Raw genomic sequence first — 27,932 nt, forward strand, 5'->3', positions numbered from 1 at the left:
CCTTTATCCAGCCTCTGTGACTCAACAGTCATAGATTTCTCAAGTGATGAGGATGGTCTGAAGCCCTTTTGTCTGCTGTTGACAGAATACAAATAAAACTGTCAGACACAGGCATTACTACTCATACTTTACTAGATGCAAACAGAATTAACAGGAATTAAGGTAAAAAAATCCAGAAATTATATTCCAGCCATATCTGAAGGATAGTGTAAAGTTGTGTTGGTGTAGAAAATGTTTTGGAGAGTTGCTACAAATAATTCTGAAATAAAATCTTTTTATAGTCAAATGCGGACGGAGACTAAGGAGAGAAAAGAATGATCTGGACTGTGCTCTTGGGTTTTTGGGAACTTTTTGAAACTATCTAGGATAACAAAGCTGAATAAAGGAAAAGAAGAACAAGGAAAGTAGAGGGAACATGCAATCTGGAAGAATAAAACAAAGAGGAGATTTTATAAAACTAAGTTATGCCAGTGAGTGGTGGATTGCAACCTTGAAATGCATTTCCCCTGTCTCATTTTGGGGAGTTAATAATCAAAATCGGATGCATTGAGTCATATAGACAATCGAAACTGACTTTGTAGTAAAGTTTCATCAGCAACTGTCATGGAGCCTAGACGTAAGATGCATAAGGTTTATTTACAGTGACCTTGACTCTTTATGCTTTGAAGGTTTGGGCTCAGGATGAGTTTCACCATAAGCGGAGCTTCCTTTTCCCTTTTCTCCTCTTTTAGAGTACATGCGTGTGAGGTGCATGGGTGTATGTATGTGTGTTCACATGTATGTGGGACTAGGCAAGTTTATATGCATATGTGCACATGCATGAAGAACCAGAGGTTACTGTCTTCCTCCATTGATCTCTATCTTATACATCAATGCAGAGTCTCTCCGTCCAACCCAGAGCTTACCAATTTGGATAACCTCGCTGGCCAGCTTGGTCCCAGTGTTCCCTGTCTTTGTATCCCAGGAAGCTCTAGGGTGATAATTGGGCCTCCATGCCTGGCTGGCATTTAAGTGGGTACTGGGTATAGTCCTCATGTTTTGCTACATGTTTTGTTCTTTGTCTAATGTGTGATTCCCCCATTGCCCAGTGATCAACTTTCTTTTCTCTTCTCTTTTCTTTTCTTTTTTTCTTTTACTTCTCCCTATAAGAGAGTGGGGTTTTTTTTATTACCTTTCTACATAAAGAAATAGGATTTTCAGATACTATCATGTTCAAATTTCAATTTCACAAGGAAGTGCCATTACTTTCTCTAATAGGTGAACTAGGTTCCCAACAGTGTGCAAGGATTTTTTCCCCCACATTTATACCTACTTTTTAAATCTTTCTTTCTGAAATAGTTATTCTAATAGGTGTGAAGTAGTACTTCACTGTGGTTTTAATGTGCATTCCTTGATTGACTAGTACTATTGGACAGTTTTATATTTATTTATTGTTATTAAAAATCGATACTTTTCATACAATATACTCTGATCAGCTCCCCTCCTTGAGATCTCAGTCACCCTTTCCACACCCTTTCCTTTTTTCTCTATCAGAATATAATAGGCATTAAAATATTAATATGAATAATAGTAAAAAGAAAAGAGGAGAAGCATATATTGTTATCAGTGTTGGCAGGCTGCTCTGGAATATGGATGTAGGAAGGTTAATTTATTATCTCTGTCTGTCTGTCTGTCTGTCTGTCTCTCTCTCTTTCTCTTTCTGTTTCTCTCTACCTCTTTCCCCTTTCTCTCTCAACCTGTATCCAGCTTTTCCACTCTCACTAAAAGGTTCTTTGAACACTGTTACAAACCATAGTTTTATAGAAAGGCATTTCAAATATTCACAATTTATTGCTTTTGGCTAGCATCCATTTCAGTTTCTAAAGAACAAATTTATTATGAGCCTAAAACCTATTAGATATATTTAAAGTACCAGAGGGTTAATTGAGCTTTTGAATATACAAAATGGTTTCCAAATAATTTGACATCATAGAAGTACATGTCTCATGGTAATTCCACTGTACTTTTGGCATAACCGAGTCAAAGTAAAGAAGTTAAAGCTTTGAAAAATGAAGACTTTTATGAAGCCATGAAGAAAATTATCTTTCCAAGGACTTTTTAAAAATTATCTACCCAAAACGCAGCATCATTCCAAATAAAGAAAGAATAAAGGGTCAAGTACAAGGTCATCCAGCTCAGAAGCTTTTGCATGTATGTTCTTGGATCTGGATAACTGCTGTGCCATCTGCCTTTAATTACACTCAGAGGGATAAATCTAAATGTTAGAGCTGTATTTAAACATTTCAACACACACAAAGATATTATGTTCTGGGAATATAGCACATGGTGTTTATTTTTAACATAATTATAGTTGTCTTGATGGTTGTCTTTGAAATAAATTATTAAAAAGAAGTCATTTGTGGAAAAATTGGAAATTATTCATGGTTTAAACCTTTTATCCTAGGAAAAAATTCAAAATAAACTTTTTGCATAAAGGTTTCTACTTGTTTTAAGATTGCTCAAATTAAAACTGTGGATTTCAGGTTAATGGCTAAAATGCTTTTTATACCAGTGATTAACATTGTGTTGTTGTTGCTTTTATTAAGTAGTCTATAAATGCAGCTGGGGGATGGCTTGTTTGGTAAAGTGCTTGCTTGAGTTAAGATCTCCAGATTACAAAGTTGAGTGAAATATCAGACAAAGTGATTGCCCCTGTAATGCAATGTAAGGTGCAATGAGAGACAGAGGCAGAGGCTTCCGTAGGAGTTCTCTCCAGTATAGCTTACTTGGCAAAGCTCCAGACCAATCAGAAACCTTTTCTCCAATACAAGGTGAACCATGTCAGAGTACTGACACTTGAGGTTGCCCTCCGACTTCAATACACATGCTGTGCACATGCAATACTCACACACTTACATGTTCTCATACATGTGAGTGCTCACACACATGCAGACCATACTAATGGGAATAAGAATGTGTGGTTTCAAGTTTTTAATCAAGTTGCCAGGGTTCTATAAGTATATAGAAAAAAGGAGTCTATTTTCGTTGTTTTGAATTCCCTCTTGGAATCAAATCTCTATGTGCTAACAGTCACTTTTACTCTCTGTGCTTTGCAGATTGTCTTGAATTTTACCACGATGGACCTATACAAGAGTAGTTTGTGCTGGTATGATTACATTGAAGTAAGAGATGGCTACTGGAGAAAGTCACCTCTCCTTGGTAAGCTATTACTCATCTCCTCTGTGGTGGTATCTCTATTCTGTGGTAGAGCCAGACAGTGTTTCCAAGACTTATCAGTTTTAATCTATATTGCTGAACTCATTTATATTTTTAAATTTATATTTTTCAACCATACCAAAAACTTCTCAAGGGCAAATAGATGAATAGATTGATTCACTGACTTAAAATTATTTAAATATGGGGTAGATTATTTGATCTGAACACAGCGATTGAGCATAGCTTCCCAAAGGTTATGCTTACTGATTCCACACAGCATTTATTACTGAATTTGAAATTTAAGGATACTAGTTTTGATAGATTGCACGTGTATATGGCCTGTGTGTGTGTGTGTGTGTGTGTGTGTGTGTGTGTGTGTGTGTGTGTGTGTGTTTTCTTTCCTGTACCATAAGAGTGAGTTATCAGGTCCATCTTTGTTAGCTGCCTTCCTGGACAAGGGAATGTACTCCTATAAACATCTGCCCTTTGTTTCTCGGAGAATCCTTCAGAGGAGAGTCACCTGTAGTTTGTGTCAGTAACTGCAGTTCAGATTGGTTCTCATGAATGTCTGCTCCCAGTTTTAAACTACAGACTACACAAGAAGCTTGCACGAAGCGGTGTAGTGCTGCTCTCTGACTGCTCAGGAGTGGGAGGAACTGTGAGCCCAGCCACAGGCCAGCAGCCCCTCAACACTGATTTTCTTTCTTTCTCAGACCGGGCTTATCTTCCCTTTTAGTCATAGCTTTGCTCAGTTAAGGTTTTGTCCAGTAGTGATCTTTGGCCTTAGCCTCTGAAATCTGCTGAATGGACACTGCCGGACTTGAGGTGGAAACTACCTTAGTAAGTAAGTTTGTTCCATCTCTGGAAATTCTTGAAAACAAGAATGAAGAGTCAAACTGATGTAATACTTCAAGTTGAGGAAAACAAAGCACTGTTTTCTACATCTAGTTTCTCAGCCTATGTGAAACAATGCCCTGCATGCATAGTTGGAATTCAAAAAAAAAAAAAACCCACTTCAATGGCTTCCAGTTGAGAATCTAATCTGAATCTACATCCAGGAAAGCACTTTGTGGGATTGCACCATCTGCTTTCTGGTTCAGGGCAGAGTGGTCCACCAGAAAGACTCAGTGTGGTACAGATAATGTGTGAAATCTCTCTCTTACGTTCCTTGAAAGACAGCTCTGAGTGAAATAGCTGGGATCGACAGCATCAGCTCACCAGGAGGGGAGTTAAAATCACAGAGACTCCAGCAACCATATCATGCCCTCTAAAACGGAGGATGCAGTGATTTGTCCGTCGTTTGTATGCATGGAACAGTGAATGCAATGCTATCCTTTGCCATGGCTCTTTAATTTAATGCCTAGTATCAGAACTATTTCTTTACTTACTGACCTTTTCTGTGAATTTTTTATTCAAATTAGTTTTTTTTAATTTGAATTTATGAGTATGATTATTTTCAGCAGCACACAGACATGAATAGAAATGCTGGGAGTTTCTGTTCTGTCTCATGTGCTGATCTGAACCAAGAGTGTACGCTTCTTTACACAGTTTGGCTATGAATGTGAATTGAGAGGAAAAGCGATGGAAGAGAGTGGGGTACACAGGAGTAGGGGTAGTGGGAGAAGTGAGAGGAGACAGAAGGAGAACATATTAAACACACTCATTCAAAAATGTCACAGAGATATTTAGTAGGTGTATGCTAGTTTAAAAAGGAAAACAGTTGTAAGAATGGGTAATAGTATAGTATGATTGTAGAGTTATTTTACATGGTGTGTGTATATGAGTGTGCATGTGCGTGCGTGCGTGCGTGCGTGCGTGTGTGTGTGTGTGTGTGTGTGTGTGTGTGTTTAAAGATTGGATCATGTAGTGAGCAATGAGCCTGTTCAAGGATGATGTGGAAAGGAAGGACTTATTCTGTGACTTTACTCATTGTCTATGACCAGCATTCAGAATCAATTTGATAGGACTATTCTGGTTACAATACCACAGACGATTAGCTTTATCTGAGTTGGTGTGTGTGTTAATGTAAAACACCTGGACATCTTACACTATTTGTCCTGAGATGTTGTCATTACCTTGATGAGGGGAGAAACTTCTCTTTGCATTCAGAGCAAATTGTATCCTTCTGGGGGGGGGTAATCAGATTGATAATTGCTCTAATTTCTCAGGATGACTTGAGACTCTGTTTCCCATAGAGTCACAGCACCACCTTGAAGCATCAGGTGATCCTTTATGACTTTGTGGGGTGGGGTTAACTCTTAAATCGTTACATGATAATGATATGAGTGTCAATAGATTGAAGATTTAGAAGTGGTCTGAAGGGAGTGCTGTATTTCTTTACCTTTATTAAGATAAAGTTATATCTCTAAACCAGTGGTTTAACCTTCCTAATGCTGTGACTCTTAATGCAGATTCTTCACAATTTTCATTGCTACTTCTTGAGTGTTTTTTTGCTGCTGTAATAAATCACAATGTAGCATAAATACATATATATGCATATATATATAACTTATAGCTAATATGGAACACAAGTCTTTAATTCAATGTACAATGTGTAATTTAATACATACTACATATTCATATTTAGGAACCTCTCTTTATTCTTTAATTTCTTTTAGGTAGATTCTGTGGGGACAAAGTGGCTGGAGTTCTCACATCAACAGACAGCAGAATGTGGATTGAGTTTCGTAGCAGCAGTAACTGGGTAGGGAAAGGGTTTGCAGCCGTCTATGAAGGTAAGTCACATAACATCTCTGAGATCACTTCATCCTCAGCATCGCAACAGAAACGCTGTTGCCTTTGGTTTCATTAAAACAATCTGGAATGCTTATTTTGCCATTGCATAGTTTTTCGGAACCAACATGTTGATGTTCACAGGATGATTTTAATAAAAAATACTTGATAAGTTTAAACGGCAAGAAGAACAGGTTTCTTAGTGTAAGTGATACAGTAATAAGACAAATAGACAACGGCTCTTAATGTTTGTTTTATGATGCTGTGAAATGTTAAGAAAAATTAGGATTTTTCTTTGTACTGATTTAAAAAAAAATCTGTTTGACCCCTGTGGTGGTGAAATACCCCATTCTTGGAAACTGTACAGAGGGTGATTGTATACAGTTCTGAAGCATTCTTTGTCGAAATGGAGAGTCAGCATGTGAAGAAGAATTTATTACATGCTTTTGTTCTATATTTCTTGAAGACAATGGGCTGGCATCCAGCTTCCTGGCTGTAAACTAGCCTTTCTGGGCAGGTTGTGGGCGGGCAAATCCCTTCTCCATATTGGAGATTAAGTAGTTTCCAAGACAGGACAGTCCCACTTCCCTTATAAAGATTCACCTCCCTGTGGGGGAGAGGGTTACTGAACAGACCCACAGATGCTACATGCCAATGCTGTCAGAGGCTCCAGGGGTTCTGACCAGTGAAGCTGCTTTGCTAATGAGCTATTTTACCTGTGTTCAGAAGCTTAAGACACCAGCACAGGGAATCACAGGACAAATTCAGAGAAAATGACCTTACAAGATAAATAAAAATGAAAATCAATTTTAGTTTTGGTTAAGGCATCACAGCGATGTCTATTCTCCTGAGCTGGTCATTCTCTAATGCATACAGTTAAGCAACTGTGTTTATCCCACAATCTTGGTTGGACTACAGTTGTCTAGCTTTGGTTTTCTTTATGTCATGGTCTTTGCATTCCTAGAGAATTGGACTTTAAATACTTTGCAGAAAAGTGTGGTGAAATGGCCTGTTGAGACTTGTTTGTTTTGCCTTCGTCAGCGATTTGTGGAGGGGAGATAAGGAAAAATGAAGGACAGATTCAGTCTCCCAATTACCCCGACGACTATCGACCAATGAAGGAGTGTGTATGGAAAATAATGGTGTCCGAGGGCTACCATGTTGGACTGACCTTTCAGGCCTTTGAGGTAATGTCTTTTAGGGAAACTTCATGGTCGCTTGTTCTCTATAAATGACAGCAGCATTTAAGGGCCTCCTCATTAAGTAAGCGTAGAAAAAGGATCAGCCTTTTAATCAGCGAAGAAGCAGAGGATAGCCTATAAAATGCAACATCAAGAGAGAAAGGTTGATTCTTTTTTCCTTTTCTCTTGTTATAGACATTTGCAAGAAGATTAAAGTGAGTTTACATTAACTGTGCTATTTGAATTAGAATGTTTGAAGTGTTGAGGATAGCTTTTGAAGCTTTTTTTTCTTAAAGCAAATGCACAGGCCTCTGTCATAAGATTGCTTGGAGGGTCTATTAAATCACAGAAGCTTTATTTCTCCTCTAGAGGTTTCTTTTTATGTTACGATGGAGAACTTTTTTTGGGGGGTTTATATGATTACAAAACTTGTTTATATCGAACATAATATTCTAAACATTCTTAGAAGCTTTTAACTTCATCAAAAACTATTTGTTGGTACTCTGGGGAGATAGCTCATTGGATCAAGCACCTGCCTGGGGACCAGAGATTCTCCAGAACTCAGATAAAAGCTAGGCAGGCCACCTGTGATGCCATCATGTCTGGAGGGTCTAGAGGGAGGATCTAACAGGAAAATCAGCTAACTAGGCTATCTAGAATCCCTAAACTCTGTGCTCAGCCAGAGAACCTGTCTCAGTAGATAAACATTGGAAAACAGAGTAGTACCAATTTATGGCCTCTAACCTTCAATGCAACTGGACACACACAAGTGTCCATACACATGTGAACACACACAAGTGCCAATACACATGTGAACACACATACAGAAAAGCATACATACCACACACGCATACATAAACATTCAGAAATTTACCACCCAGACTCAATGGCATTATTGTATTGTTAGGTAAAGAATTAGAATATCCAAAGGCCAACATGGAACAAAAACTGACTCTGAGATTAATCACGACAACTAATACTTCTTCTTCCCTCTCTTCCGCCCTCTGTTCCTCCCTCCCTTCCTTCTCCTTTCTTCCTCCATTTCTTTCTTTCCTCCCTCCCTCTTTACTTCCTCCCTCCCTTCCCCCTTCTTTCTTTCCATCTGTATTACAATAAAAACTAAGAAAGGGAAGCAATAAGAAGTAAAGATATGGAGAAATCATCTAAGGACTCCGTAGCATGCTATGGTTAGTAAAAGAATCTAGAAAGTGAGATCTCAAAGGGATGTGTGAAAGCATGATGAGATGACTGGGCGTGATGGGTCCCAGTAAGATCTGGGAATCCAGATGTCACAGTGGAGAGTATTTTTGTACTCACCAGAATAAGCCTGACTCAGTGTCCAAGCCATCAAAGGCAGGGGCTCCCATGCCATCACTGGTGAGGTATACTCGCCTCTGAGAACAAAGACTGTAGTCATGTCTTTGTTATCATAGCACCAGCATCAGGGGCGTCTAGAAGACATCTATGCAGTTAGAGCCTCTCTTGTCTTACCTGCAGGCCTCTGATACATACATACATACACACATACATACATACACATACACGCACACACACACACACACACACACACACACACACACGTATATCTTTGATATGCCTGTCTTCACTCTTGCTACATTATATCCCACACATATCTTTCATCATGAAAAATAAGTCTTTTCTGTTTTAACCACAATGCTGTATTCTATGCTGCTGACAACTTTGCAGTTGGGAGATCTTTGTTTTGAAATTGCTTTGCATTTGAAGTTTGTTATTGTAATTTTAATAATAAATATTATTCACTAGCTTACAGCGAAGAGTAAATGAAAGTGTCTGATTAAAAACTTGGGCTTGTGAGAAAGATATTAGGGACACCCTTCATAATAGATCCAAATAATATAAAGTACCTCGGTGTGACTTTAACCAAGCAAGTAAAAGATCTGTACAATAAGAACTTCAAGACTCTGAAGAAAGAAATTGAAGAAGACCTCAGAAGATGGAAAGATCTCCCATGCTCATGGATTGGCAGGATTAATATAGTAAAAATGGCCATTTCACCAAAAGCGATCTACAGATTCAATGCAATCCTCATCAAAATACCAATCCATTTCTTCAAAGAGTTAGACAGAACAATTTGCAAATTCATCTGGAATAACAAAAAACCCAGGATAGCTAAAACTATCCTCAACAATAAAAGGACTTCAGGGGGAATCACTATCCCTGAACTCAAGCAGTATTACAGAGCAATAGTGATAAAAACTGCATGGTATTGGTACAGAGACAGACAGATAGACCAATGGAACAGAATTGAAGACCCAGAAATGAACCCACACACCTATGGGCACTTGATTTTTGACAAAGGAGCCAAAAACATCCAATGGAAAAAAGATAGCATTTTCAGCAAATGGTGCTGGTTCAACTGGAGGTCAACATGTAGAATGCAGATCGATCCATGCTTATCACCCTGTACAAAGGTTAAGTCCAAGTAGATCAAGGACCTCCACATCAAACCAGATACACTCAAACTAATAGAAGAAAAACTAGGGCAGCATCTGGAACACATGGGCACTGGAAAACATTTCCTAAACAAAACACCAATGGCTTATGCTCTAAGATCAAGAATCGACAAATGGGATCTCATAAAACTGCAAAGCTTCTGTAAGGCAAAGGACACTGTGGTTAGGACAAAACGGCAACCAACAGATTGGGAAAAGATCTTTACCAATCCTACAACAGATAGAGGCCTTATATCCAAAATATACAAAGAACTCAAGAAGTTAGACCGCAGGGAAACAAATAACCTTATTAAAAAATGGGGTTCAGAGCTAAACAAAGAATTCACAGCTGAGGAATGCCGAATGGCTGAGAAACACCTAAAGAAATGTTCAACATCTTTAGTCATAAGGGAAATGCAAATCAAAACAACCCTGAGATTTCACCTCACACCAGTCAGAATGGCTAAGATCAAAAACTCAGGTGACAGCAGATGCTGGCGAGGATGTGGAGAAAGAGGAACACTCCTCCATTGTTGGTGGGATTGCAGACTGGTAAAACCATTCTGGAAATCAGTCTGGAGGTTCCTCAGAAAATTGGACATTGAACTGCCTGAGGATCCAGCTATACCTCTCTTGGGCATATACCCAAAAGATGCCTCAACATATAAAAGAGACACGTGCTCCACTATGTTCATTGCAGCCTTATGTATAATAGCCAGAAAATGGAAAGAACCCAGATGCCCTTCAACAGAGGAATGGATACAGAAAATGTGGTACATCTACACAATGGAATATTACTCAGCTATCAAAAACAACGAGTTTATGAAATTCGTAGGCAAATGGTTGGAACTGGAAAATATCATCCTGAGTGAGCTAACCCAATCACAGAAAGACATACATGGTATGCACTCATTGATAAGTGGCTATTAGCCCAAATGCTTGAATTACCCTAGATCCCTAGAACAAACGAAACTCAAGACGGATGATCAAAATGTGAATGCTTCACTCCTTCTTTAAAAGAGGAACAAGAATACCCTTGGCTGGGAAGGGAGAGGCAAAGATTAAAACAGAGACAGAAGGAACACCCATTCAGAGCCTGCCCCACATGTGGCCCATACATATACAGCCACCCAATTAGACAAGATGGATGAAGCAAAGAAGTACAGGCAGACAGGAGCTGGATGTAGATCTCTCCTGAGAGACACAGCCAGAGTACAGCAAATACAGAGGCGAATGCCAGCAGCAAACCACTGAACTGAGAACAGGATCCCCGTTGAAGGAATCAGAGAAAGTACTGGAAGAGCTTGAAGGGGCTCGAGACCCCATATGAACAACAATGCTAAGCAACCAGGGCTTCCAGGGACTAAGCCACTACCTAAAGACTATACATGGACTGACCCTGGACTCTGACCTCATAGGTAGCAATGAATAGCCTAGTAAGATCACCAGTGTAAGGGGAAGCCCTGGGTCCTGCTAAGACTGAACCCCCAGTGAACTAGACTGTTGGAGGGAGGGCGGCAATGGGGGGAGGATGGGGAGGGGAACACCCATAAAGAAGGGGAGGGGGAGGGGTTGGGGGATGTTGGCCCGGAAACCGGGAAAGGGAATAACACTCGAAATGTAAATAAGAATTACTCAAGTTAATAAAAAAAAACAAAAACAAAAACAAAAAACAAAAAACTTGGGCTTGAGAGATGGTTCAGTGGTTAAGAACATTTGCTGATATTGCAGGAGGATCAAAATATGGAGGAGGACCCTCATCAGATGGCTCACAACCACTAATAACTGTGGTTCTGGGGAAAGTGATGCTCTCTTATAACCTCTACAGACAAAGCACATACCTGGTGCATGTATGTGCACTCACAACTATACACATCCACATAAAATAAAAAAATAAATATTAAAAATATATACCTGGGTCCCATTGCCATTTTCTTATATATTTAATAGATGAAGTATCATAAAACAAATAATTCAATAAATTATGGAATTCTTTAATTATAGAAATGATGTCTAAAATCTGAGAAATCTGAGGATTAGTGGCTTGGCTCTTCTGAAGTTTACTTATATCAATAAATTGTTAGAGATAAATTTAATAGCATCAATTTTAAGGGTCTGAAGAAAGAAGGGTCTGAAGGAAGATCTCACTTATATAGTATGCAAAGAGAAAGAGCTAAATCTGCAGAAATAACTAGCATGTGGTGATCCACCATTTTTCAAAATGGCGACCCCAGACAAAGGCTCACAAACCTTCTTATAGGGAACTGGGGGAACCCTTTAGAAGGATTAGCTAATCTAAAATTTCATTGGTAGGTGCTAGGGGCTCACAGGTAGTCAGTGGTCAGCATACCTGTGTCATGAATGTTTAGCCATGGGATGAGACAGGGCTGCCCAGCACAGATGGCCCATGCTGAGAGAAGATAATTCCCATTCTTGTGGTTACCTTCAGACTGTTCTTTGGGAGGGGGTTTTATGATCTTGTTTCTGCACTTTATGGTCTTTTCCTGGAGTTGGTGCCTTGTAGGCTTCTTTTCTAAATCTGACCCAGTTCCTCAATGGAGACAAATGGGGTTTATAAAGTCCTATCACAATCTTCAAAAGTAAGACGGTAAAAAGATAATATTCTCATCTCAGACACTCACAACTGTATATACATAAGCCATTTAATTTTTACTGATTAGTAGAATGATTTAATGACAACTAAACTTTTGGGGTTGAGTTTAGCCAATATAACATTTTATTACTATCTTTTATTTTCTACCCCTTCTTCCTTTTGCCTTATTTCTATTGTTTCTACATCTATTTATGAGCTGAACACATTTTCTTTTTTTATTGGATTTTTAAAATTTATTTGCATTTCAAAATTATTCTCTTTCCTGGTTTCCCATCCATAAGCCCCCTATCCTCTCCCCTCCCCTTTTTCTATGAGGGTGTTCCCCTACCAATCCACCTACGCCATCCCATCTCCCTGTCCTGACATTTCCTTACACTCTGGTGGGGGTCCAGCTTTAGCAAGGCTTCTCCTCCCATTGGTGCCCAACAGGGCTATCCTTTGCTACATATGGAGCTGGAGCCATGGGTCTGTCCATGTGTACTCTTTGGATGGTGGTTTAGTCCCTGGGAGCTCTGGTTGGTTGGTATTGTTGTTCTTATGGGGTTGCCAACCTCTTCAGCTCCTTCAATCCTTTCTCTAAGTCCTCCAATGGGTACCATGCTCTCAGTTCAGTGGTTGGCTACAAGCTCATGCTCTGGCTGAATGTCTCAGGAGACAGTTATATCAGACTCCCTAAACACATTTTCTTAACTGATTGAACCTGAGCCTGCAATTACTTTGATTACATGTTAAGCACCTCCTCTCTTATTCATTTCAGCACTTGATGTCAACACTCATTTAAAGAGTGTCATCAAATCTACTCCATTACTTGAACAATGACACATAATGGTTTATATCAACTGTTTTTCCCAATCTTTATTAAATTGGGTATTTCTTATTTACATTTCAAATGTTATTCCCGGTTTCCATGCTAACATACCCATAACCACTCCCTCTCCCCTTCTATATGGGTGTTCCCCTCCCAATCCTCCCCCCATTACCACCCTTCCCACAAGAATCCCGTTTACTGGGGGTCCAGCCTTGGCAGGATCAAGGGCTTCCCCTTCCACTGGAGCCCTTAGTAGGCTATTCATTGCTACCTATGCAATTGGAGTCCAGGATCAGTCCATGCATAGTTTTGGGTAGTGGCTTAGTCCCTGGAAGCTCTGGTTGCTTGCCATTGTTGTTCATATGGGGTCTCAAGTGCCTTCAGCTCTTTAAGTCCTTTCTCTGATACCTTCAAATGGGGTTCCCGTTCTTAGTTCAGTGGTTTGCTGCTGACATTCGCCTATGTATTTGCAAATACATATTATACAGAATACATAATATTCTGGCTGTGTCTCTCAGGAGAAACCTACATCCGGTTCCTGTCAGCCTGCACCTCTTTGCTTCATCCATCTTATCTAGTTTGGTGGCTGTATATGTATGGGCCACATGTGGGGCAGGCTCTGAATGGACGTTCCTTCTGCCTCTGTTCTAAACTTTGCTTCCCTATCCCTTCCCAAGGGTATTCTTGTTCCTCTTTAAAGGAGTGAAGCATTTGCATTTTGGTCATCCTTGAGTTTCATGTGTTCTGTGCATCTTGGGTAATTCGAGCATTTGGGCTAATATCCACTTATCAATGAGTGCATACCATGTGTGTTTTTCTGTGATTGGGTTACCTCATTCAGGATGATATTTCCCTGTTCCATCCAATTTGCCTATGAATTTCATAAAGGCATTGTTAAACTTTTGCTGTGCCTTATCTCTTTGCTTTTTACCTGGAACTTGTGGAGACAAAGAACTGCAGGCCTTAACTCTTGATCTTCATTTCTTATTTTGTGCTGTGTAAGGTTGTCACATCACTTACAAATGCCTACCTAAAAGGTTTTGAGTCGAAAATAAAATCCATATTCAGTTGCTGTGGTTCAACTCTCTCCTCTTCTAACTCTTGCACTATTGGTCTTATGATCTTCCTTACCTTCTGAAAAAATAGTTTTTTTCCCATATGACAACTTTTGCTTTCAGTGTTCTTCTGATTCTAGGTCTCTAGACATTTCTATTTTTCCTATTTCAGTTTATCTAGGCCTCTGTTTATTTCCTTCTTCAAAAGATATATGCTTGACAACTCAATTTAAACCATTCATACTCACAGTTATCCCTAACCATTACCCACTTTTGTTCATTGCAGTTTTGACTACTTGATTTAAAGCAGAGATCTATATATAGACTTGCTTTATGTTTCTCATTAGGATATGACCATATAGAGCAGAGGCCTTTCATATGCTAAGGATATCTTTGGCACCAATGGCTCTCTGAGTAATGCTTGGTAATGTAAAGGATGGATATCAGTGTGAGAGAGCATGGTGGTTGGAAATTTGCATATCCCTTTTATGTTAAGGAAAGGTACATGAGTTTCAGGTAAAGGCTATAAGAGTAAATAGGTAAGCTAAATTTATGTAAGACTTGGTCTGCTCTCTAGCTGAAGTTAGACTCGAAATTCAGAGTTCTAAAAAAGAAAAAAAAGTCAGCTCAAGGGGAGGCCTCAAGGCCTGACACTACTACTGAAGCTGTGGTGTGGTGTGCTCACATAAAGGAGCCTATCATGGCTGTCCTCCTACAGACCCAACAAGCAGCTGAAAGAATCAGATGCAGATATTTGTACCCAACTACTGGATAGAAGCTGCTGACCCCTCTGTTGAATTAGGGAAAAGGTGGAAGAAGCTGAGGAGGAGGGTGACCCTGTAGGAGGACCAGCAGTCTCAATTAACCTGGACCTTTGAGATCTCTCAGACACTGGATCACCAACCAGGCAGCATACACCAGCTGATGATACGAGGCCCCCAACACATATACAGCAGAGGAGTGCATGTTCTGGGTTCAGTCAGAGAAGATGCACCAAACTCTCAAGAGACTGAGGCCCCAGGGAGTTTAGAGGTCTGGTGGGGTGGGGGGTGGCAACATCATAATGGAGACAGGAAGTGGGGAGGAGGTATGGGATGTGGAACAGTTGGAGGGTAGACCAGGAAGGGGATAAAATCTGGAATGTAAAAAAAAAAAGTAAATAAAATTTTAAAAAATTGAGAAAGGGCAAAGATTTAGGTGTCCCGATAAACCCTTAATCTCCTAGGAGAAGGAACCAAGCCTGGGTAATTTTATTTATGGTGTCTGTGTTTTGTACTTACTAAAATCAAATCAGAATTGATATCTGTGCACAATTGATTCTTGTTTTACTTCCTAATTTTCCTACTCAGTAAAAATTATAGAAACCCCAAATCAATATTCTATTCATGTTTTCAGATTTTTTAAAGACACACACCAAACACCTAACAGGCACATTGCAAGCTGTGGTGCACCTTACTAAGTGAGTGTGTGTTCAGATGAACTCCATTCAGGCATGAGTTAGAGTGATTTTGTCTGTGAGTTCGGTACTAATGAATTGACAATATAGATTAAAGTATCCTGAAATAGCAATCCACTTAAAAGGAAGTTGTGCAATGATTGTGGATAAAACATCTTTTGACGAGAAGTGCACAGAAATCAAAACACTATGTTTGCCAAGGAGCAATGAATCTATAATTGTTAAGTCACATCTTCTCAACAACACATCTTATAGAACGTAAGTACTTCTAATACTATGAGTATAGAAAGATCATCTATACATATTTCCTTAATTGTTCTAATAGACACTTAGTTTACTTCATTTAATTATCTGTTCATATCAATCTATTTTTGTTTAGACATATTTCTGTGGGGCCAGAGAGAAAAATGTATTTAATTTTTAGAATCCACATGGTAGGTTATAGCCTTTTATAACTAGTTTTCTAACCCCCACAGACACGAGGTGTGGTACATATATGCCAAGAAATAATCATACATATCAAATAAAAATAAATAAATATGAAAAGGAAATGTTTGCAGCTATGCTTATAATATAAAGACTATATCTCTCATCTTCAATTTTTATTAATTTAATTTTTGAGGACTTAATACACAAGTATTATATTTATATCACGCCTACTCTTTCTCCCCCAACTATTCTCCCTCTCCCTCCCCAATTCATGATTTATTTATTATTGTTATATATATATGCATGTATATGTGTACATATATATGTACATATTTACGAACATGTATACTTAACTTACTGGGCATCTTTTGCATTGATTATACTCATGCATATGTGGCCAGGGGTAACCATCTGGGATTGGGCAATCTATGTGGGAGCTTATCTCTTGAGAAAACTTCCTTCTCTCAGTTTCAGTTAACCAACACGCTTTTCCTTTAGGGATGGGACTACCTGGAACACCCCTTGTCCATGTTGGTATGCCAACGGGTGTGGTCATAATGCTGGTCTTGTTTAGGTAATCATTTATTGCAATTCTGCAGGTGCATTTTTCCTGTCATGCCTATGGGACAGTATCTAGCAGTAGGCATCCTAGGCTTCTGACTTTTAGAATCTTTCTGCTTCCTCCTCCCCAACATCCTCCTAGACTTAGGTGTAGAGGTTGCATTGAGGAAGTATCAGTGAGAGCTGAGTACTCCATAGTCACTAATTCTCTACATTTTGGCCACGTGTGGACTTCTGTAATAGTCTCTATCTGTTGCCAAAAAGAACTTCTGATGAGGTCCAAGAGGAACACTAACCTATGGGTATAACGATAAATATTTAGAATATTATAAATATATTTATATTTATATTATATTATATTATAAATTAGAATATAGAATATAGAATAAATTATATTATATTATAAATTATTATATTATAAATTAGAATATAGAATATAGAATAGATTATTATATTATAAATATAGAATATTATAAATATATATTTATATTATATTATATTATATTAAAATATTATATTATAAATTGTATAGATTTAAAGACCGTGATCTCTCCAGTCACAAGTGTTTGGCTAACTGTGCAGTTCAAGTCATGAATTTTGTCCTATTGAATGGCCAACCTTAAATACAATTAAAAAAATTCTGGTTACCCTGAGATAAAAGTGCTACTCCTGTGCAATTGAGAATATATTGGTGGCCTGATGGTTATATCTGTAGTCTTTACAGTTAGGTAGGACTACTGATTATTTCTCTCTCTTAGCAGCTTGCATAGCACAGTCTGATGCTATGAAGCCAATCTGTGAGGAGGCTTTCAGCCCAGTCTCAGCTCACTTCCTCCAACTCTGTCTGAGGTGGGCATTGCCTTCAGCAATATGGGCTCACCTTCACCCTGGGGAAAGCAACCAAGGACAATGGGAATAGGCTATAATGTTTGTAGAGACTTGCATTTCTATAAAAAACAATTCAAGGAGTTATTTACCAAATTCATGGACTTATGTCAGATAATTCATGGACTTGCAGAAACAACCATCACTCCATATTGTGTATCATCACTTAAATAGGTAGATCCATACACAACTCAATATATGTATGCACACCCACATACATATCTATAATATATCTAAAGTAAGCTTCTAAATGTTTCCCTATTCTTTTTTATTTCAAACATCCTTAATGCTACGTATCTCCTTCCTTCTTCTACTTCTTTTTTACCTTTCTTCCTGCTTCCCAACTAAAGCGTCTCCATTATTCCCATCTACCCCCATCCATAGCACATGTCTTCCACTGCCTGCCCCTAGTACTCACTGTCCCTCTACCTCTGCTCTTACTTTCCTGGTCTGAGGTCACCGCAACTCATACACTCAGATTTAAAGATTTGGAATTAAGTCTGGAAATAAAAACGAACTTTTGATGTTTGCCTTTCTGGGCCTGGATTAATTCACTCAATATAATAATTTTTATTTTGGTTTACCAGACTGGTATTTCATTGTCTTTAGTGCTGAATAGAACTCCATTGTGTATTTGTTCCACTGTTTTCATGATTCATTCATCAGTTTAATGACAGGTTGTTTTAACGTTCTAGCTTTTGTGAATAGACCATCAAGAAACGCGGAACAATCTATCTTCTAGGATGATGGGTATTTTGTGGCTATGTCAGGGAGTAGGATACCGGGGTAATATAGATTTATCTTTTAGCTTTTTCTCCTGATTTCCACAGTGGCTACACCAGTTCACAGTCCCACCAAGAGTGAATAAAAGTTCCCTTCTCCTGCTCCTTCACCAGCATTTCTTCTTATCAGACGTTTCCAGGATTATAGCTGTCTCACTAGGGTGAGATGATTTCACAGAGTAGTTGTAATTTGAATTTACCAAATTACTAAGCATATTGAATGATTATTAAGACATTTCTTATCTTCTTTTCATTCTGAGAATTCTGTTAAAATACATAGCCCAGTTTTTACTGAGTCACTTGTTTTCTTGTGTGTTTTAATATTGAGTTCTTTGTATATTCTGGATATTAATCCTTTATCAGATGTAGACAGATGTCAAATTGTATTGTTCTACCGATGAATATTCAGTTTTCCCAGAGCCCTTTGTAGGTGTTGTCTTTTTCCCATGTTGTGTTTTGGGTGTGTTTGTCAGATATCAGATGGACATAGTTTTGTGAATTCATGTTTGGGTTTTTCTTTTTCCCACTGACCTACATATCTGCCTTGGTTTCAGTACCATGCTTTTTAAATTATAGTTCTGTAATAAATGCAGTTCTTGTAATAAATTATAGTTCCTGAAATACACTTTGCCAATCCTTTTGTGTTATATAATTTGGTCACTATCATAATGAAAACTCTATCCATGAGCATGGAATGCCTTTTCACCATGGGATCCCTTTATATTTCTAATTTCTTTCTCAATCTCTTCCTTGAAAGATTTATTTACAAAGATTATTTATTTATTTTCATTATAGAATTCTTTCACTTTCTTGGTTGGGCTAATTTCTGGATATTTTCTTACATTGAGGCTATTGTGAATGGTAATGTGTCCATGAGCTCTTTCTTAGTGTCCTTGTCACTGGCATATATGAAAGTAATGAAATTTGTAAGTTGATTTTGTTGAATTTTTATTCTGTTACTTAGCAGAAAGTTTTGAATATTTCCAGGAATTTTCTGATATTATATTTGGATCCTTTATGTATAATATTGAAGTGTCTACACATAGGGATACTCTGGCTTCTTTGTTACCTATTTGTATCCCCTTTAATTTCCTCTCTTGTTCTTTTGATCTAGCTAGGGCTTCCAGCACTTGGAGACTCAGAGATGATCAAGGAAGCTTTTATCACATACTAAAGAAACACATGTCATTCTAAGCAAATACATCAAAAACCTATATTCTGTTAAGCTAGAGAACCAAAAATAAATGTCTAGATTCATCCAAACCATAAAGATTAACGATGTCATCATCCTAAACAAACCCATAAGAAACAAGGACACTGAAACAGTGATGAATCCACAGAAGAATTCTGCTCAATTTGCAAGGAACTATAATCAATACTTCCTAAAGTTAAGGATGCTCAATAAAATAATGCACACTGAATACATGTTTATATAAAAAGTTATTCACAATGACCCAATCAAATTGTTTTTATGCTAAAACCAGTTTTAATTTTTTATCTTACTTTTTGCATTCTTTCAAAAGTGCTTCTGGTTTTGTGTTTTTATTCTCTGTATAACTTTTCTCCACATTACAGGCAATTAAGCTAAAATTGTTCCCCATTTGATTGACATCTGTTGTAACATGATAGTGTGACACAGTTTTACTGTTCACATTGCTACTTGCTTTATTATGGAAATACAAAAAAGCTGCGTAAGTTTATCAATGAACTTCACATAGCTTTTTCCCCCAGGAATAGACATTAGAGGGCCACACTGGTTATACCATTTGGAAAGTGCTATGTTCCATAAACTTGCACTCTCAAAATACATAGCCTGAGACCCCACCTGCTATGTTGATTTTAAAATTTGGAGTAATTATAAATGATTGGGTAGAGCCTCACGAGTGGGCTCAGCACCCTTGTGAAAGATAAATAGGAAGAAGATACAGAGAATAGGCATCCTTTGAAATAACATCCTCATCGGATAATGAATATGTCAGTACCTTAACTATAAGCTTGTCAGCTTCCAGAGACAAGAGAAAAAGTTCCATGGTCCACAAGCCACTTTGTCTGTGGGCTATAGCCTCAAAAAACAATGTATCCTGAATTGACCAACACTGGGAGCTTTTTCCTCTGCTACTGAATATATTGCCTCTTAACACCAACTTAATAAAGTAAGTTTGGATGTGAATATGGGATTAATTTGTAACACTTAAACTCCTTTCCTCCACAGTATTATCAGTAAAGGATCTTCTAGGACTGTTTTATTTGAGGACTTTTGGCGTGTACCACTAAAGCAGAGGGAAAAAAAATTGGAGAGTAGAGATGTTTACAGGAATAGCTTCAAAGAAACTCCAATAAAGCAGAAAGAAGTAAAATAAACCCAGAGCTTAGTTTTGTTTAGAGTGAAATCTCCGCATGCATTAATTCAAGTGGGATTAAGTTTGAGGGACTTGTCAACATTGCTACACACCCTGGTTGGACGATACGTCCCTTATGTAAGCCAGACATATTTAGCAGCCCTGGCTGTCCTGGAAATAAGCCTCAGCACTCCCAACCATGCATGAGTTTTTGCCGTGCTGTTGTGCTTGGCAGAAAGCAATTATTTTGTCTCTTTAAACATGTTTCATTAGTTTACAGTAAATGAATATGCTTTGTGAATGTGCTAATAACCCAGGACAGGAAGGCATGTTAATTAGTTTATGGTTCTCTGCTGGTCATTTACTTACTGTTTTGGAGTGTTTCACTAAGAATATGAATTGGATAATTATTACTCATAGTTTTCTTTACCATATCCCTAAAAGGCAAACAAAACAAAACAAATAAAAAAAACCACCACCACCAACAACAACAAAAAAACCCCAAATAAGTGTATATACCATTTTGTTGTATTGTCTATAATATTGTATTTTTTTTACTGCCATGCTGGTATCTGATTTTGTTAATTCTTAAACTGAACTAATACTTTATACCTTGATTTATGACATTGATGAGATATCTTTATTATATATATATGTATATATATTTACATTTATCACCATGATCATTTTTAGATGTACCATTTATCCCTGAAGACACACAGATAGCAGTATAAGACTGAATTCATTATATTTATGAATATATGTGTATATACATATATGCATTTAACAACTATTAGAAAAAAAGATGGGGCCATGAATTTCATTGTTTGTGTTGCATTTGTTTAGAGACAGGACTTTTATAAGTCCAGAAACTGGTCAGGAACTCACTCTGTAAATCAGGCTGTGTAGCTCAGGCTGGCCTTGAACTCAGAGATCTGCCTGCTTCTGCCTCCTGAGTGCTGTCTAATGAGGTGTCTGACCATGACAAACAGGTTGGAAGGGACAATGGGTTTGGAGAGCTAAGAGGAATATATGAAAGGCTTTGGAGGAAGGGGAAGGAACAAACCTCATAATTAAATTACAATCTCAAAAATAAAAGTAAGGAAAACAAAAAGGAATTTATTACAGTATTTTAAGCCTATTTCCTCACTTTGTTTTGTCTTGCAAACTAAAATTATGTTCCCAGTAAATGACAACTTCCCTTTCCTTTCCCCTCCAGTCCCTTCAAACACCAATTTTTACAGTGTCTATAAATTGGAATAGTGTAGTTTCTCATGTAAGTAGATTGATTCAGAATTATTTTTAGCTTATTTCACTCACCACATAGTCTTCAAGTTTCATCCTAACAACAAATAATGCTTTGCTCTATTTATAGGTTAGATTTCCTTGTTTATTCATATATCAATTGATGGATGCTATTTAGGTCTTTCCACTATGATTAGTAATTTAGCATTGAACATGCACATGCAATTATAAAAATATATGTTTATATATGTATTTATATGTATATGTATATATAATATATATATGTATTTGTGTATGTGTGTGTGAGTGTGAGTGTGAGTGTGTGAATGAACATATATAAAGTATAACCAGGAACTGTGTGGTTGGTTGGACCTTGAGTCAGGGCCTGGTCCCTTCCTCTGAGTCCTACTATAAGCAGTCACATGGAAACAGTGGTGGGTTTTGACTCCTTTAGTGCAATTTCCATTACTTTAGTTCTCACTAAACAGATAGCATTCACCTAACCCTTGGTTCCCTCAAAGCGGCTGTCTCCTAAGTCTCAATAAAGCACTGAGCCTCTCCAAAGCTCTGTCACCCCTTCTTTGTGGATTTGATCTCCTTCAAGGGCCAGTTAAATATCAGCTTTTGAAAAATATGTTCTACATTTACTTTTACTTTCACCGTGGTCTCTATGGATCTTAGATCTGTTTCCATTATAATAATCTTGCCAGATTCATAGAGATTTTATGTTCTGGAGACCTTAGAGTGTGTAATCAACCAGCAATGCTATTATCAAAACACATTCGTCTTATGTCAGCCGTGCATGGTATTGTGTCCAGCACCTAGCTCTTCAACTATGTATGCTGTGTCTCGATAAGAAACTGCCATTGATTTATTTTTGCCTTTATTTGTCTTTGGCTTTCTTATCTTTTTTGTGGAACTTATGGTTATTGGCTTACCATCCATGGGCTTGATGTAGATATTTACTCCTTTAAATTTATGTGTATGCGTGTATGCAGCACACAGTTGCAGGAGCCTATGGTAGTTACAAGAGGGAGTTGGAAGCCATGGTGTGGGAGTTACAGGCAGCTGTGAGCTTCTGTGTGGATGCTGGGAGCTGAACCACGGTTCTCTGCAAGAGCAGCAAGTGCTTTTAACCACTGAGGCATCTCTCTATCTCCTTAATTCAATTTTTAACTTCTCCAGCAATATTTAGATCCATCCCACATATTAGCTGATAAAGTTATATGGCATAGCTAAAAATATTGAATGCGTGATATAAATTAATCACGTTTTCACTTATATTTGATTGTTACTCCCAAGTTGATGAACTATAGATGTAATTAGGGTCAGTGGAGGAGATTCATTGCATAGGCTTTACACTCTGATTAAACCTAGGAAAGTGTGTAAACACCAGCATTCCATTCACTGACAATGTCTCTGAGACTGGTGCTGAAAGGCGAGAAGTGTTTCGGAACACTATAGACTTCCGTGCATAAGGAGCACTCCATAAGCTATACATCCGCAAATGTTTACTATGTGTGAGTGGATTTACCTTTCTATTTACAGATTATTCATCAGTACCAGATCGGTATTATGTAGTATGTGAGGAATGTCAGATCTTAAATAGGTTCTGGTGAAATTAAGAAGTTAATGATTTTATGAATTTTTAGCTGGAAATATACTTTTGTATATATAATTATTCAAATTTTTAAATGTAACTAAGTGAACAGTAGATTTCCTATAAAATAAAAATTGAAGTGATTTCGGTTAAAAGTTTAAAAAAAATGAATGTTCACGATAGGTTACAATCAACTTTTTTTTCTTAAGCACAGAGATAGTTATTTTTAAAATTTCAATAGTACCTCTGTTAGTTTAATCCTGGTTAGTGATGATTTTGGAAAACAGCGTTTAACCCATCATTAAGATTACTTGTACTTGATATTACTAAAATTTTAATCTATGTGATTTTTAATATAAAACTCATCATGGGGATGCTGAGTTTGAGGCCATTGTGGAATATGTAACTAGTTCCAAGATAACCTAGGCTATACAGTGAGAGTCTACCAATCAACTAATCAGACTCGATCAATCGATGCATTTCCCTTCTGTTCATGCAGGCATAGGTTGATGATTCTGTTTCTAGGATTTCTAAAGAAGAGTAAGAGTTCCTATGTGTGCAGCTTCTCCGTGAGCTCATGTTAAGCCATGTGCTTTTCTTTCTGGTGTCAGTTTTTACAGTAACACCTTAGTGATATGCCACCAAGAACTGAAGAATAACCTTCCCATTCCACTTGTCTTATAAATATCTCTTAATGAGACAAATTATTTTTACAATTTCCCATTGTAGATTGAAAGACACGACAGCTGTGCCTATGACCACCTAGAAGTTCGAGACGGCAACAGTGAGAATAGTCCTTTGATAGGACGGTTCTGTGGTTATGACAAACCTGAAGATATTAGATCTACTTCCAACACCCTGTGGATGAAGTTCGTCTCTGATGGGACTGTGAACAAGGCAGGATTTGCTGCCAACTTTTTTAAAGGTAATCTTCAACAGCTTAGTTTTTTCTTTCTTTCTTTTTTTGTTTTTTTGTTTTTGTTTGGTTGTTTATTTTTGATCAGGGTGTTAATCTTTGAATCTTGGCATAATTGGATTGGAGATCATTGAAAGTTGAAGTGTGTCCTTACATTCTATAACTAGTGTGTATTGCTAGGAAAACTAAAACCTATTTTATTGCAAAAGTTAGATGAAACTTACATGTAGGAAATGTATAGGCACTTATTTGAAGTGTGTCACGTTTGAATGAAAATAGGAAGAACAAATACACTTTCCTTGGCATGGGTTTTTATAGGATAAATGGCTGATTTACTTATGCCAAATTAACCAACAGATATCTAAGTGTTTTCATTATTTAAATGGCACAGTTCATTTTTCAAGAAGGCTTGCTCAGGACTTTGCTATATAAATTGAAATGAAAATAAAGTTACTACTTCTTCTAAATAAATTCATTAAAATACATATTGACATGGTAACATTTTTCTGGATATGTCATATGTCACAATGGTAGAACATTATTTCTTATGATTGTGTGTTTGGCTGATGCATGTCTCCGTAAGGTACTTGTACTTGCATAATCCATATTAGTTCATTTATGAAGAGTAAAATTATGGAGTACTCTGTCTGTGTACATTTAAAAATAATGCATATTATATCTGCATCTGAGAAAAATTGGACTGAAGTTTATATTTTTGGTTGTGAGCCTAGCCTTTAACGGCTGAGCCATCTCTCCAGCCCGGACTGAAGTTTATAATGAATTAATATTTATTCATTATATAGCATATAATTGAAGTATTTTATGTATGTTATATTTTATATAGTAAACAGCACATATATTTATGTAAATGTATATTCTTAGTCAAGTATTTATTTTAAAAACACTGAAGCATGAAAAGATGTAGACAACTACTAAATTTATAATCGCTATAATTTACTTCTCAATGAAGACATTTGTTTAAATCATTTGTGGTATGCGTTTGTGTGCATGTGGTATTTGTGTGTTTGCACATGTGCTGGAAATTAAGTCCAGGTTTCCTCATATGTAAACCATATATTCTCATGTACAAATCATACACTTTCACATGCATATCACATAGTCTATTACATAAATCATATATTCTCATGCCAGTCATGTTCTCACATGCAAGTCATATAGTCTCATATGTAAATCATATGTTCTGCCGCTCAGTTGCGTGTGTCTCCAGCTTCTAAAAGGATGTTCTGAGACATATTTAACAAACTTTGCTGTGAAATCATTAAGCGATGCTGTGCGTTTTCAACTTAATCCCAAACCTCTCAGGATTTAATAATCTCCATTTGCCCTTAAATTCAGAAACAAAAGGTGTCGTGTGTGAGATAAGGTGACCTTCAGTTGTCCCCTCAACACGTGGGTTTCTAGTCTCTCGTGCTGTGGTTCAGGTTGTCATATCATGCTTTCCTACAGGTTACACAGCCACGGATTCGATCCTTTGTCATCTTTGTCACCATATTTCAGTCTCTATTTCAGTCACCTCCATTTGTCCTGTGTCTTTCTTGGTTTTATAGAAGAAGATGAGTGTGCCAAAGCTGACCGGGGAGGCTGTGAGCAGAGGTGTCTCAACACGCTAGGCAGCTACCAGTGTGCCTGTGAGCCTGGCTACGAGCTGGGGCCAGACAGAAGGAGCTGCGAAGGTGGGTCTGCCTGCCTGCCTGCCCACCCGCCTGCCGGCCCGCCCGCCCGCCCGCCCGCCCGCCCGCCCGCCCGCCTGCCCGCCCGCCTGCCTGCCTGCCAGCCCGCCTGCCCGCCCGCCTGCCTGCCCGCCAGCCCGCCTGCCCGCCCGCCTGCCCGCCCGCCTGCCCGCCTGCCCGCCTGCCTGCCTGCCTGCCTGCCTGCCTGCCTGCCTGCCTGCCTGCCTGCCTGCCTGCCTGCCTGCCTGCCTGCCTCTGTCTTTCTCCCTCTTCCTCTCATTCTCCCTCTCCACCTCCCCCTACTCTCCCTCCCCCCTACTCTCTCCTCCTCCCCTTCCTACCTTCCTCCCTCCCTCCCTCTCTCCCTCCCTCCCTCCCTCTTACTCTTCCTCTCTCTCCCTTTCCTCTCACTCACCTTCTGCCCTCCTCTCTCCCTCTCTGTCTCTTTCCCTCTCCCTCCCTCTTTTCCCCCTCCCTCCCTCTCTCTTCCCCTTTCCCTTCCCTTCCTCCTCTCTTTCTCTCTCCTCCCTCTGTCTGCTTCCCTCTCTCTGTCTCTCTCTAGCTTCATTTCCCCCCATAGCAACCATGGCTGACATGAAACCTCACCTGCTCTCTGACTATTGACCACCACCCTTTGACTTTTGGTTATGAAGCATGTATGTGTTTATAGCTCTACTTTCCCTGACCTCTAGCTCTGTGTGCATCCATTCACACATCCCCTCATCATTCAGGAGTCATGTATTCTCCCTCCCTGTATCTGTACACTCAACTCTCCCTTCTGTTCCATGACATTTGTCTTCATCATTTTCCTGGCATACTATATGCATAGACCACACGTGTTCTCTTGTTACACTAATCGGCTCCAGATTTCATTGTCACATCTTCAGCATGTACCACAGGCATAGCATTTAGCCTAAATCTAAACATAGTTTATGTAATAAAATTAATTATACAATGGTATTTCTGTAGTTATTTACATTTCTTCATTGCAATCTCGCATGAATGTTTATGCACAATGCTTTGTTACAAGGAACTGTAGTCTCTTCATTTAAAGCTGGTTAATTTAAATGCTGCTTAGCTTATTTAAGTAAGAGTGTGTGTGTGTGTGTGTGTGTGTGTGTGTGTGTGTGTGTGTGTGTGTGTGTTTTGCCCCCGGAGGTTGGAAGAGAACTTTGGATCTCCTGGAACTGTAGTTATAGATGATGGTGAACCACCATGTGGGTGATGCTAACTGAACCCAGATCCTCTGCCAGGACAACCAGTGCTCTTAAGTAAGCACTGACCCATCGCTCAAGCTTCCTTTTCTCATTTCACACAGGCTTCTTCCCTCAGAGTAAAGGCAGAAAGTATTGGCTGATCTCCTCCCCTCCCTTCAATTTCTCCTTCAAGATCCCTGCTGTTTTACCCTCACAGATATTTACCATATAAATTATATACATATTTATATATTTTCTATTTTCTATATATTTAATTCAGATTCTTACCACAAAAAAGTAAGTATCATGAAAGTAAGCCCTTTCTTATCTACTGTAATTACATTTAAGTACCAAAGGCAGCAACCTCCTTCACGTTTGACGCTGTTGCTGGCTTTTCTTTTTTCTTTTTATTTCTTTTTATGACCCTGCCTCCTTATTTCTTAATAGTCTGAATTCTTGTTTGGCTTCCAAGTCTCCATCCTACATATTAAATTACCACCCTCTGTACTGGGTGCAGAAATCAGAATGACCTAGAAAGTAAAGTATTTTTAAAGAGCATATCGTGTATTATCAATCCTCATGAACTAGCCTTATTTCTGTCTGTCTCTCCAAGCCAGAGCCTTACATATCATAGGCAACGCTGTGGCTCTGAGCTGCATCCCCCAGATTAACATGACTGTTCCTTACAGGTGGTTCCTAGAAATAGATCTTTTCCTTCATACTCATTTATCAAAGACCCAGTACAGATGAGTGTGGGAGTCACTTTAAATAT

The 27,932-nt window shown here is 38.4% G+C and overlaps 1 protein-coding gene across 4 annotated transcripts in view; it reads left to right on the forward strand.

Moving 5' to 3' along the window:
* Positions 1–27,932, forward strand: part of Tll1 (tolloid-like 1) — a 201,182-nt gene that overhangs the window by 131,690 nt on the left and 41,560 nt on the right. For 3 of the 4 annotated variants that reach the window (NM_001106081.2, XM_063275708.1, XM_039094815.2), the window contains 5 exon segments: positions 3,096–3,198; positions 5,814–5,930; positions 6,970–7,115; positions 24,087–24,282; positions 25,842–25,967. In NM_001106081.2, coding sequence (NP_001099551.1) covers positions 3,096–3,198; positions 5,814–5,930; positions 6,970–7,115; positions 24,087–24,282; positions 25,842–25,967 — 688 coding nt within the window. 4 annotated transcript variants of the gene reach the window in all.

The sequence above is a fragment of the Rattus norvegicus genome, chromosome 16 (assembly GCF_036323735.1).
Source record: "Rattus norvegicus strain BN/NHsdMcwi chromosome 16, GRCr8, whole genome shotgun sequence".
NCBI classification, from domain to species: domain Eukaryota; kingdom Metazoa; phylum Chordata; class Mammalia; order Rodentia; family Muridae; genus Rattus; species Rattus norvegicus.